This window comes from Crassostrea angulata, unplaced genomic scaffold (assembly GCF_025612915.1).
Source record: "Crassostrea angulata isolate pt1a10 unplaced genomic scaffold, ASM2561291v2 HiC_scaffold_26, whole genome shotgun sequence".
In the NCBI taxonomy this organism is placed as follows: Eukaryota; Metazoa; Mollusca; class Bivalvia; order Ostreida; family Ostreidae; genus Magallana; species Magallana angulata.
In genome coordinates this window covers 52,739-66,602 of record NW_026441581.1, presented here as the reverse complement: position 1 = coordinate 66,602, position 13,864 = coordinate 52,739, and the positions used below count along the sequence as shown (strand labels likewise).

General features: G+C 33.9%; 1 protein-coding gene across 1 annotated transcript; it reads right to left on the bottom strand.

The window, feature by feature from the left end:
• Positions 1 to 2,300: 2,300 nt before the first annotated feature.
• On the bottom strand, positions 2,301 to 4,692 carry LOC128168645 (uncharacterized). Its single transcript, XM_052834798.1, has 2 exons — positions 4,449 to 4,692; positions 2,301 to 4,355 (listed from the first exon to the last, which is right to left on the bottom strand). Exons 1-2 carry the CDS (start codon positions 4,495 to 4,497, stop codon positions 2,806 to 2,808), a joined length of 1,599 nt encoding a protein of 532 aa, XP_052690758.1. The 5' UTR covers positions 4,498 to 4,692; the 3' UTR covers positions 2,301 to 2,805.
• Positions 4,693 to 13,864: the final 9,172 nt, after the last annotated feature.

The window sequence follows — 13,864 nt, the reverse complement described above, 5'->3', positions numbered from 1 at the left end:
TTAAACAAATAAAGATAATGAACCAAAAATGCATGATTTAATTTGATAATCGGTTTAAGGTTTGTATTTTTTTTTTCAATTTTCATTATTTCTAACTCTAGATCTGCTAGATACATGTTAAAGATGAAAAGACTCTCAACTGCCTTTGTTATATCGGGCAGGATATTACTGCTTTGTTTGTCTAGACATAGTTTTGTTCGTTTGTGTATATCTAATTAGAGTCTATTGTTTGTCCAACTTAAGAAAACCCCTGGAACTAACACAGAATATACAAGATATACACAACAGTTGTGTCGTGTGCCCAGGTGCATGTTTGTGTATATCTAATTAAAGTCTATTGTTTGTCCAACTTAAGAAAACCCCTGGAACTAACACAGAATATACAAGATATACACAACAGGTGTGTCGTGTGCCCAGGTGCACGTCAGGGTTTCTAAAGGCGTTGAATCTTAGTATGTACGAGCATACGATAAGTCTAGTGAATAAAAGTTAATTTACATTTGTAATTCATTTTCAAAGTATTATTTCCTAGCTCTGGGTTTCAAAGATGTTACGTCTACAAATTAACGATACATGTATGTAAGAGTAAAATCTTGAGGCTAATTAATTAATGTACCGGTGATCATAAATAGGGGTTGATTATTCAAATATATGTATAAGGGTAAATATGTCAAATATACCCGGCCTGGCACATCATACAATTGTATATACAAGTCATTTGCAATTGCCACATGCAGTAAATACGTCACCGGTAATTGGTAATTTTGTTTGTTATAGAATTGATAGTTTAAAAATCATGTACATACAATTACATGTAAATATTTAAACATATTGGAACGGCGCCGCGATCATGAAAACCGGGAAATTGCGGGAAATTGAACAAATACCCTAATAGTATCAATGCATTTCATAAAAGAAATGATTTCATTTTCTTCCTTACATTTTTATAGCTATAAATTAGATGAACGTATATCTACTCGGTTTAAATTTATTAACTAAGAAAGCCTATTATAGTGAACCTAACGGTTTCCATTTAGGTATAATATATTTTTGTTCACTGAAGACCAAGTTCCGTATTTCATTCTAAATACACGCATGCACGTTATTTATAAATTAGATATAATTAATTGTTACAAACTGAATGGTTTGTCAAAATCTTTTGAAGTAAACACATTCAATACAGTGATTCAATATCCACTGATATATAGGATATAAAAACGCTCATATATATGTAAGTTGCCGTGGCGCAGAGGAAGTGTGGTGATGCTAGTAAACTAAGGGTCCCGGGTTCAATTCTCGCCGTGGCCGGTTTTTTGTTTTGTTTTTTTTTTCATTTTTCTTTCTAGAACAAAAACCGTTTTAATACCTTTTCTTTCATAAAGTTAATACATTTTGTTGGAAATTAAGCACAATATTGAAATAAAATTTTTTTAATGGCTTAAAGGTGGCTTAAAGGTAGCTTAAAGGTGGCTTAAAGGTGGCTTAAAGAAGTTTGGACATTAAGGACCTATAAGTTGTCCTTAAAGGTGGCTTAAAGGTGGCTTAAAGATAGTCTTTAAGCTGCCTTTAAGCCATCTTTACGCTTTCTTTAAGCCATCTTTAAGCAACACATATAGCTTAAAGGTAGCTTAAAGGTGGCTTAAAGATCGTCTTTAAGCTACCTTTAAGCATCTTTAAGCTATCTTTAAGGAGAACTTAAAGATGGTCATTCATCCTGTGGGAGCTAAGGGATAGTCACTGTGGTAGTCGTGCAATTCCATGGGATATTTCAGATCGACCTCAAAGACATAACCAGTGTTTCCATCGAAAGGCATGGAATGGACGTCGATCATTTTCATTTCGTCGGGGGTCAACCAACAAAAATCATGAGTTGGCAGCGACTGACTCATGGCCCACCCGTACAGATTGTTAGCATCCAAATACATAAGATAGTTTGAGGGTTCACAGGGATTGTAGTCGCTAAGATAGGGATTGTTAGCACTTGCATACCTTTGAGAAATCATAGCAATACCCCCTCTGAGCCCTTTTTCTACAAACAGATGCATATCTGGGTCGGTCAAAAGCTCAAGTTGAACACCTGTCATCTTGAGAGCGGCCTGCCATGCAAGTCCTGGGGCCGTATAAAAATGAGCCGCATCGAGACCATACATGTTTAAGCAGAGATTACGAACATTTTCAAACACATCAGCTAAAAAATGCACGTCGGTTTCCATGTACAGATCATGGTATTGTCCTAAATTCTGAATGTTGAAAACATCCCAAACCCATTGTGCATGCAAATAGTCTTGATCAGACGGTCAAAAGCTCAAGTTGAACACCTGTCATCTTGAGAGCGGCCTGCCATGCAAGTCCTGGGGCCGTATAAAAATGAGCCGCATCGAGACCATACATGTTTAAGCAGAGATTACGAACATTTTCAAACACATCAGCTAAAAGATGCACGTCGGTTTCCATGTACAGATCATGGTATTGTCCTAAATTCTGAATGTTGAAAACATCCCAAACCCATTGTGCATGCAAATAGTCTTGATCAGACACAGTTTTACCGTCAAGATCATTGTAGAAAGCTTGTTGTGGTGGAAGTGTCGTTTCTTGAAACTTTTTGAATGAGTTCATGTAGCGGTAAGGATACACTCCTTTTCTGCTTAACAATTGAAGCTTTGTCTGCTCGTTTCGTGGGTGGGTATTGGCTACGTATGCTTGGAGATGAGGAAATTTATGAAGACCCTCTTTAGCTAAATTTGACGATAGTTTGTCGAGAGATGTAGACAAAAATTGGAACGTGTCGACGAAATCTAATCTTCCTTAAGAAAACGAAATGTATTTCTCGTGGTTCTGAGGAATGCAGTTGATCTTTTTGTGCTTGTACTTGCCGAGGGCATTCATGATATGGTGAGCATCATATCCTTTCAGGTTATGAAAAAATACCGGTATTCTCTCTCTGAGTCGAAGGTTTAGATTACAATTACTGTGAGCTGCGCCTCGAAATTTTCCCGTCACATAGCAGTGATCACGAACGGTATCTTCTCCTAATTCTTTGTTACAGATGTGGCACTTAGTCGCTTCCTGGAATGCTTTTGTCTCCTCTTCAGACAAATCCATAGGCTTTGATTCGCGTAGGACCCCCAAAAGCTCGTCTTCTAATTTGATCATATGGTCAATAAACTTATCAACGGCATCATGACCACGGTATGTCACGTGATTCATTGTGATATTTGATGAAAGTCCGACAACTTTGTAAGTAAATCCTGAGGGAATATGCTTTGCTAGCTTAATAGTGGACGATTTACTAGGATCCGGTTGACAGCCATAATGCCTCTCAAGAATACTTTCAAAGTCGGCATAGATCACAAATGGAACCTTAAGTTGTTTGGAGACATCGCTGAACTCTAGCCATTTATCTTCTTTAGTTGGCATCTCGGTCCGCTGTGCACCGTGTACTTCACAGTAAGGAACGTGTTTTTCTAAAAGCTGCTGTTTAGTAAATCCATGGAGACAGTAATGACAGTGATACAGTTGATTTCCTTTTTGCCCATCATTCAGTAATCTGTTGATGCTTTTTATCCAACAGTAGTGTGAGGTATCTCCTCTGTTAAGAACGAGGAGATCTACATGCTTTAATCCTCTTTCTCTTGTCAGATGAAGAGGATATAAATCTCGTTTTTCATATCCAAATACATTGATGGATATGCCGTTTCTCTTTTCGAATTTTGGAATGTCTCCGACCCGGACGGGAAATGAAATGCCTGAGAAGTCTAGCTTTTCTATATGCTGCACATAATTCACGACTCGTTCGGGATGATTTGTGACTGGGTAAAGAGCAGCTAAAACCGACCACATGAAACATTTTTGATCGGTATTCTGAACGTTGACAATGGCTTTTTTGCTGGCGAGTTTTGCTGGTAGTGACAAATACCTGGATCCTTTTATTGGGTTATATTGTACGATATGAACCGTCACTCCCAGAACCTTGTCCAGTACCCAGTTACTGCCTTCTCGTTGATATTCAATAAAAGCGTTAAATATTTTCATGATGCTCTCCCTCAACGTAGGCTCAATATCTTCATTGTTTAACAGTATATGGCAACGTCTGTGGAAATGAGGTTCTGCAATTTCTACTTGATCCCCTGTTGTCTTAGTGAATCGCACTTGTAGGGTGATATAAAATTTAATTCTTTTCCTTTTGGTACGCTCCTTTCTTAAAATCGATCTAATGGTTTCTTCCTTCATTTTCAGGAATGCCAGGGGATCGTACTTACTTTTGTCGGTTGCTTCTATGAAAACTTTTTTTAAATGACCCTCTATAGCTTCTTCTTCTGAAATACAATCTTCTTTTACCTCTTCAGCTTCATTGTCTGTAAAGAAATAAAAACATGTCTTATATGAAATTTAAAAACATTTAATATTATACATATATATAAAACAAACGAAAAAAAAAATTACCTTACCTTTTATATCGTTCGACGACTTTCCACTGCCCGACTGATTAGGGCACATATTTTCTTTGTCACCATTGTCAGAGTTCTTTGAATTTGTCACCTTTACAGATGCATATGACTCTTTATCAGAATTTTCTGGATGATTTCTCGTGTGACGTAAATAATTATCTCGTCTATTAAAGCATCTTCCACACGTCTGACAACGAAATGAATTTGATCTATGCGCTGATCGATGATGTCGATGTAAATTGGATAGTCGAGTGAAAGTTTTTCCACAATCTTCACATGAAAATTTTTCCGCAGCCATATTTTTCTCTGTTAAAAAATTGATAATTTATATTTTGCAGTAGTTTAAAAATTCGCTTTCATCTAGTGTATTTTGTATATATTATGTATGTAAATTTGTGTATCTAAGCTACGAAATACAGTGTGATCATAGAATAACAAATTGTAGTAAAACTGTTTACTCGATCGTGAAATTTAAACTTTTAAATTTCATTATCTTGATCCTAAGCGTCTCTTATAGGAATAGAAAGCGACGTGAAATCATTCATCTGGAAAACCCAAACATTTAACTATCACAGAGAGATGTTTTCTGTTCGGTGGTATTAGTTTTCATTGTCGTAATTTATAAAGATAGTTTTAATGAGTTTATGCCCTTTTTCTTTGAAAGAGAATCTTAATATAGTTTTACCTTTTATGCGATGAATTCTAAAATCCAAAATGTAACAACACAATGCTAACTTCTTTGAAAAAGTCCTTGATGAGGCATTATCGACAGTTGCATTAAATGTGATTTAAGGTGAAACGTTTCTCAATTTATATCTGCATATATCTCTATGGTGATTCTAGAATAGCAATTCATCTGATTGGTTACTTTATTATCACGTCATTCCGTCGTCATTATCACAATAATTGTGGATAACAAATGGTAATTTTCCATTCGGAAATCCCACAAGATTTATTTATAGATTATTGATTTTGCCTATGAATATATGATTTAATAATAAACATAAAATAATTATTGTTTAATATGAATACTTGCATAAAATTTTACTTGTTTATATTTGTGGATTTTTTTTTATTTATGATTTAATAGCAAAGACATTTTTTAATGATATTATCAAAAAAAACTTATAAATATTTCATATTTGCATTTACTTCTTCCTTAGATATGATATTTAAAGGCACTTGGACGTATCATTCATCATGATTTTATTGAACTGAGTGAGGTTTTACGGTGTGTGAAAACATAGGGTATTTAAATGTCCAAGGTCATTGATACATGTCTCTACCTGTAATGTTTTCGCTGTTAGGTATGGGTTTAAACATGTTTTTACTTGTAATGTTTCGGTCGAGTAAATCTCGATTGAAATGTGTCTTCAATGTGATCTTTTCTTCTCTTTGTAGTATACGTCTATTATCAAATAGACGTAATGATTTTCACTGTTTACGTCATGGAAAACTCCTATAAGGGTCTACCAGAATCCCTTTTATATTTTACGGCTGTCTTAAATGAGATATTTTGTTCCTTTTGTTGTACACTCCTTTTATCGATTAGATAAAAAGGGTATTACAGCTCACGTCATGGAAAACTCCCATTAGGGGTTAAGAGAATCCCCTTTATACATTTTGCGGTCAACTCTATTATTTACATTGATTATCTATCAATGAGGTGGCATTAAGACATATTTAAATGATAATTGTTTTAACAAATGCTCATAGGGATGAGCAAAAGAACAAAGGTCAAAGAGGTAGGGTTATAAAATAGAACGTGGGGGATAAACAATAGAACAAAGGTCATCGGGTAAATAATAATAGGGGTTAACATATGGAACGAATGATGTTGGGGTTTCCATGGTTATCGATGACGTCATTGGTGTTGCTATGGTTATGGATGACGTCAGAGGCTCCTCAGAGGATCCTGAGGAGCCCATAGTAAGGTATCTGGCCCATAAAGGGAACTTTTACACTACTCACACCTATAAAACATCGTAGGGAAAAACGTATATGTATTTTGTCAAACGAATTTTTATTTATTCATTTTCTTACAGAAATATAACATTAATTGTGTGGATAAATCATTCGTGATAGATAACACGTTAGGTCTGTGAACAGAATGTTTCATACTTATGGATCGACATCGTAACGAGGCGTTCTTGAAAATTACAATCGCAATTTGTCAAAGGAGTTAATTCAGTTAAAATTCATTTCTGACTTTATTACAAGCATTGGTCAAAATTGCAAACGCAATATCACAGACCTTTCGTGTTTAATAGTCCATTCACGGATCACGGTCAAATTTAACTCCTTATGCTTTTCTGTCCGATTTGTTCCGTAAAAAGAACTTCGAAGTTAAAATAGCTTTCCTCTATAATGTCGGAGGAAATCATTATGCTCTTGAATCTGATTCTGCGATAGAGTTTCCCCTGAAATGCCTAAGTAGACTCTAACTCAACTTTCGATCGCTTTGTTTTCAAAGGACTATGTGCGGTATGGTCAAATATCTGCCCCCGATTTCAACCAATTTTTAAATAGTATCGTATGAAAATGAAATCTTCACAAATCATTGTAAAGAGGATGCCTATAACTTTAATCTTGATTTTAGTCACCATTGCTCACTCGCTGTTTATTTATGACGTCACTTAAATGACCTAATTCCCGCAAATTTGCAACAAATGAAGATAGTCTCATTTTTGCTCTATATTTTGCATTCGGAAGTATAGAGCACAGGTCTGCTCAAGTGTGATTTTAACATATGTTTTTCTTCAGATAGTTATACATATTATACTAAAAAATGGTAATTGAGCAAGCCTGCGCTCGATGTTTCCCAGTCGAAAAACCATCGGAAAACACCCATATTTTGCTACAAAACATCAATTTATCAAAATAATGCAATGTTCATGACGTCATTTCTACATTATGACGTCACTGTGGTGATAACCTTTTACACCTTTATTTTCAATATGATTTTAACTATCTTTCACCTTATTTTAAAGCTCTTTCTAAAACTTTGATTTTGGGGGGCAAACATTGCATAAAACCGCACTTAGTCCTTTCCAACCGCTCTGCGACTTCAACAGAACTGATACTATTCCGCCAAGCTTCAATCGTTTTTTCAATTGTACAAGTGAATTTTCTTTTCTGATTTACTTTATTATAATAAAAAAAGCATTTTTTGGTCAAAAGAAGTGTCATATTTAATAATCATGATAATAAAATAGTTGCAATATTGTTGAACTATTTTTTGTTACGTCATCTTAATCGAAGCAGCTTTCTAGGTCATCACAAAAAAGAAAGTATGGAGCATTGTTATTGTCATAATTTGCAACAAATGTAAATATAAGAAATAAGGTATCATTTTTGGATGTCTATCGGAATATAAATACGGGTTGGTACGTGATCAAATCTACCATAAAGCCCTTCGGGTTTTATGGGATTTGATCACGTGACCAACTCGTATTTATATCCCAATAGACATCCAGAAATGATACCTTATTTCTTAATTGTATGCTATGGTATGATATTTAATTTCAATGTTATATTTTGCTATGGTGTATATATGTTTGAATTGAATCTAAGCGAATAAAAATTATTTATACATTTATGTATTTCACCGTAGCCTTTCTACAAATCCTAGAAGATCAACGCTTTGATATCAAATTAAACTGAGGAGATGAAACTGTTTTCGTGTAGAAAAACAAGTCAGTACGTATTTATCAAAATTGTTGTCAAAACTTGTCATTTTCTAGTCATTTTTTTCTCTGATATTAATAAACGATTACATGCATACGATTACTGTAAACTACCACTAGTAATTATTGTAAAAGCATAAAGCATTCATATAATTTTCTGATTTTAACAATTTTTTTTCTTTAACACAGTTTTCGTTTTGTGATGTGCAAAAAGCGTTCACGACTGTTATTATTGTTTACATATTTTATAAAAAATTACAATACTTTTTGAAAAACTTTCGTATTTTAATACAACTTACCGGTATGTCGGTCGGACCAAGTTTCGATCAACTAATAGGCTATCCTTCAATTGAGTGCCATCCCTTACCAAATGCATTGAAATAGTATGTTCATATCAACAAAATTACTTTTTTTTCTTTTTACAGATCGACAGTAATAGAAGGATAAACACCTACTTAGAAAAACCCCAAAATGAAGTGAACGGCGGTCTCATGAAAAATAGACAAAAAACTGATGATAGCAATTGACTCTAAATAAGTAAATTATATAATGACTATTTTAAAAGAAAGCTGGATGCCAAGGAAATGAAATTTAAAATTGCAGCTAAGTCAAATAATGTTGTACAGGTGGAAAGGATTGTCTACAACCAATAAGCTTATGGATATTTTCTTAAATGAAATACTGTGACAAATAAGAGTACAACATAATGAGTTCAGAATCTGAAAACGAAGAACAATTGAGATCAAACTATTTTAATTTGCGATATTTCTTTGATGACGACTGCACACAACTTTTGCGAAACGTATTGAACGGATATTTCCCAATTTATAGAGATCTCTTGGAAAAAATATCACGTGATAGTAAAAATGCTGAAAGATCAAATATCCATTTCACTGAGGGAGAGCTAGAAATGATAAAAAAGGAAAACAATATTTCCAAAATGTTCAAGTTTGAGCTGATTGATAAAATATTTCGAACTGGTGTTTGTGATGAATTTTGTGGCAGTCCTTCAGTCGATTGGAATTCACATGGAGAAACCTCTCTGTCGAATTACCAGAACTCAGGCGATGGATTTTTACAACTTTTTAACATTTGGCGTCAATATATATCAAAGAACGACCAGGAAGAAATATCAGACAGTGAGAGTAAAATAGTATGGACTATTTTGCGTAAAGTAACTCATAATTTAAAACATTTTCCAGATTTTGAAAAAAGGTTTTTAAAGAAGAAACCTATTGATGAATCAGGTAATTATATCTATTTATTAAGTTATATCCAAATTAGTATATACTCTACCTTTAATATATGTTACAACGCACCTTAAAAAAATTAGCCATTTTTATATATTTTTTAGTATTTTCATTCAAAATGAGTAATTTTGGGACCAAGTCAACGTTGAAAACAAATATATTCATAGTGCGTTGATATCGTCGATCTTATCTCACATTGAGAAACAAGAGATGTTTGTAAAACACTTATACCCCCTCACCCTACCTTGGGCGAAGAAAGTAAACCTTAACTGCAAATAATTGAACCTTTGCAAAGAAATAACTGAGACTGCTAATAATTAAAATCCAAGGCACATAACTCTGTCGAAAATGCTTGATTGTACCAAAACTATACTTGACGTAGAAATTATTGTGAATAATCTGTATATCAAATTTCATTTTAATATGTTTAACTTCTGCAAAGAAAATGAACGGAAACTGTAAATAATTGGATTTTTTCTACGTTTAAGGGGCATAACTCTGTCGATAATTGCTTAGTCACACCAAATATCGGACTTAGATAGTATTATGATAAACGTTTATTAGAAGGTATCCGTATTATTTTTCACAGACAGTGCTGCCTTACTTCGCATGCACATCGAACACGTGTGTCGTTCATACAGAGTGCATAACGTCTGAATTTTCTTGAAAACCCCGGCGACACTACATCCAATACAGTAGCTAAATTATAGTAAATCCAAGAAATTAACAACGTTTTCATCCGGCCGTTCCTACAAAAAAGCCCCGTTTCTAAAATCCATGCGATAATTGACACTGCTCGATCTGCCACAGTGTGTGGTTTGCGCATGTGCGATGTTATAACATACAAAGGAAAACGGTCTACAATTATCGACGAAGTTTTAAAGTATCTGCGCCTGGATTTCAGTCGGTCTTGTTTCGTCGTTTATTAGATATGATTGCGCCCATGAGAAAAGGGTGCTTATGACATTTTTTGCACATTTTGAGATTTTTACATAATTGAATTAAAGACATCTTAAATTTGTCAAATCTAAAATTTTATGGCTATACGCTAATTCTAAGAAGAGTTTTTTGCCCATTTACAGTGATGCTTTTTCAATAGGAAAATCATGACGTCGTGTTTCACATCCACGTACGCAACGTCAACAATCATTACTGTGAATTAGTCGTTTAATAAACGTAAAATACAGCACTTTGTTATCAGTATCTTTTCAAATTGCTGCATATAGTTGTATGCTTGCATCTATTCTATTCACTTATTTCAGAAACAAAGGTTTGTTGTTATTGGGGTTTTTAAAATCATAAATATTTCTACTGTCAGCGCAGTTGTCTGCCAGTGAAAAGTGATTATATAAAAAAAAAATGGCGGTTGTAAAGTTTCAGATTACTTTTGGATATCTACGAGAAACTAGTTAGTGGCATATTCTATGTGAACATATTTCATTTATTTAAACACTGTCTTTTCCATATAAACAATAAATAGCTAAAATATATATGTATCTTTTTTTCTTAAACAACATAAAAAATGCGATTTTCGTGACATTATTAAATATGTCATATTTTAGTAATGAACTTTGAAAACAATATCCAAAGTAACGTATTATACAATTTTGTTCAATCATGATCCATTGTTCAACTTATTGATGCAATTATAGTAGCAGCACTAAACTATTTTTTTGAAGTTTTCAAAACGGTAACTAGACTTTGACCAGTATACTCACAGATGAACACAATAAGAAAAAAGTAGTTAATTCTACCACTGCTGGGAACATCCCCTTTACACCACTCTTTCTGTTCAAAAGATTTTTTCCATTCGACTTTATGCTGAATTTATGGAAAACAGCGCCCCTTCCCTGTATCAGATGATATTCACCCCCTCCAATATTGATAAATTTCACATAATTTAAAAAGGTATTTTTTTAGTGTATGTGGGATATTTTTACTTTTCGGTCGCTTCTAGACACAATTTTTTCGAACTACTGTGATTGTTTTTCTCTAATTGTTAAGCCCCCCCCCCCGCCCTACTTTGCTTATTTCGGGGGTGCCCACACCTGAAAAAATAACACCCAGACACTTATCATCTGTGTGTGACTATTCCACAGCAAATATGTAGGTTTAGTATCATAGAGAAAACATGCAGTATGCAGAGATTGATTCCGTGTTCTGAATGTATATTTCACCATTGGTTTAGGATAACTCTCAATCGTCCATTACTCATAATCCAAAGCTTATACATGCATATAAATACACCGTCAGTGCGCTGTATTCAAGCTGTATAATTAGTCTTTATGTATCCTACATGTACATATTCCAGAATCATTTGTAAATTTTACACACTTCATCAAAGTCGTAAATAATTTAATGAGTCCGCTCCATCGACTAACATAAATGTGAAAAAAACTCTGGTTCGGACGGGATCGTGAAACCGTCTGATATTAATCTAAAGTTCTTCAGTAATGGTCACAAGAAAATGAACAAGTATCGAGATTGGTCTTGACGATCACAAAGTTATTGATTAATTAATACTAGTCGAATTAAAAAATAAGTTCCGATAACAATCATGAGGTGGGTTCAACGTTTATAATATTAAACAGTTTTTTTCGATCATGATTTATCAGTATTAAAGCAGAAAATAGCGAGTCAATATATAGTTTCATATATAGGCTGTAATTATGATGTCAAACATTTTTATATTATATATCTTGACAATACAGTGGTTGTCCTATTATTATTGTTCAAAACGCGTTTTTACAAGTCTTTTCGTCCAAGGTAACGTGTTCGGGTGTATGAAATTCCTGAATGCGGTGAAGCATGGATAGTGCTTTTGGCCTTATCTAGGGGGTGTGTAGCGATGAGCAGAACAATAGAAATCGACAACTAATAACGCAGTTGTAGCTGCCCAGGCGCAGCCATGCTAAACCCAGGTCAGACACAGTTCAAAAACACCAGGGTTCTGGCAGACCAGTTTATTGTGTCTAATGCAAATGGGAAAAAGCTGAAACAAACATAAAAACAGGAATTACAGAGGTGTCACAAAATTAACATTAGTGCTTAAATACACATGCAAACATATGTGAAGGGAGTCGTTTATATAATAAACATCGAATTCCTATGCTTCTTACTAGAATATATGACACAAGTCAGTAGAGTACTGTTATGTAGATACAATATACAAAACTCAAGATCAAGTACTATGTAGACTGAGTAGACTGACGATCGACATATAAAAATGCTATAAATTTGACCCAACAACATCAAACTGATACTCTCCAGAACTATCATAGAATAAGAAGCAATATTCAGTTATATTCATTCAATTTTGTCATTGACAAATGCTTAATATAACATGTTTTTATGAAAGGTTTAGTGACAATAACATTTTGCGCGTAAATAAAACAGTAAACAACTCTCCCTACACATTGTGTCAAAAATATCAATATATTCTGTACTTTTACTTCATAAATGATAAGCTTATTTTATGTATGCAAATAATCATATGTGTACAATCATATGCACAAAATAAAAGGTTAGAACTTACATCGTGGCACCGATACATCTACCAAACACAAGCGACCATGCTCATAGAACCGGAAACGTACTAATAACAATGCGGGGCGCACTAATTGCCTAAAATAACCTAAAAAATACGGGTGATGCTAATCGCCGCAGAATCAGAAAAATACATTAAATATAAAATTAATGCATGTAACATAACAGCGGTAGTCGGAGATAGTACGTATTTATGAAATCATGACAGCTTTAACATATCTACAGGTTCATGTTCAGTATCATGTTCAGAAATTAATTTAAAATGGGTTATAATATAGGAAGTGATTTTGATTTTTCATCATGGATGGACAGCGCATTCAATATTTTAAAAGGTGCATGTCTGTCCTCTTTTCTATTGGGACATAGCCAAGTGAAAGGCATTAGGGTTTAGCGCTTCTTATAAACTACAATACATGTAGATTGTTTTGATACTTAAATTATCCTGGCGGCATAGTGTGTTGTTAACACATTCTTTATTGAAGTGAAAACTAATTGGAGTAAACTGTTTAAATGATTTCAAACTCTTAATAACAACACTCTTAAAAATGATAAATATATTCACTCTTTACGTAATCATTCAATATATTATTTTATTGCAACTATATATTTTGATGCTAACTCCCACTGACTTGAATCCGCCAAAGGGTGTCCACCACCTTAACCTCAGTTTTGCTATTTCAGTATATATGCACTTAATTAACAGTATAGCTATCTCCCTTTTTCGTTCTTATACGTTTAAGTTTGCTGTAATGGATTTTGGAAGGATAGATTAGGGGTAGAAACCTTTGTCTTGTAATTCATGCACTGATATTTGAGTATTTCTTTCGATTTCACCACCCGTTCTCTACGTTAAATCATATGCATTAGTGTTTACAAATCGTCATACTATCGACTTATTCTTTTTCATGTGCGTTAAATGTCTTGATATTTAAAA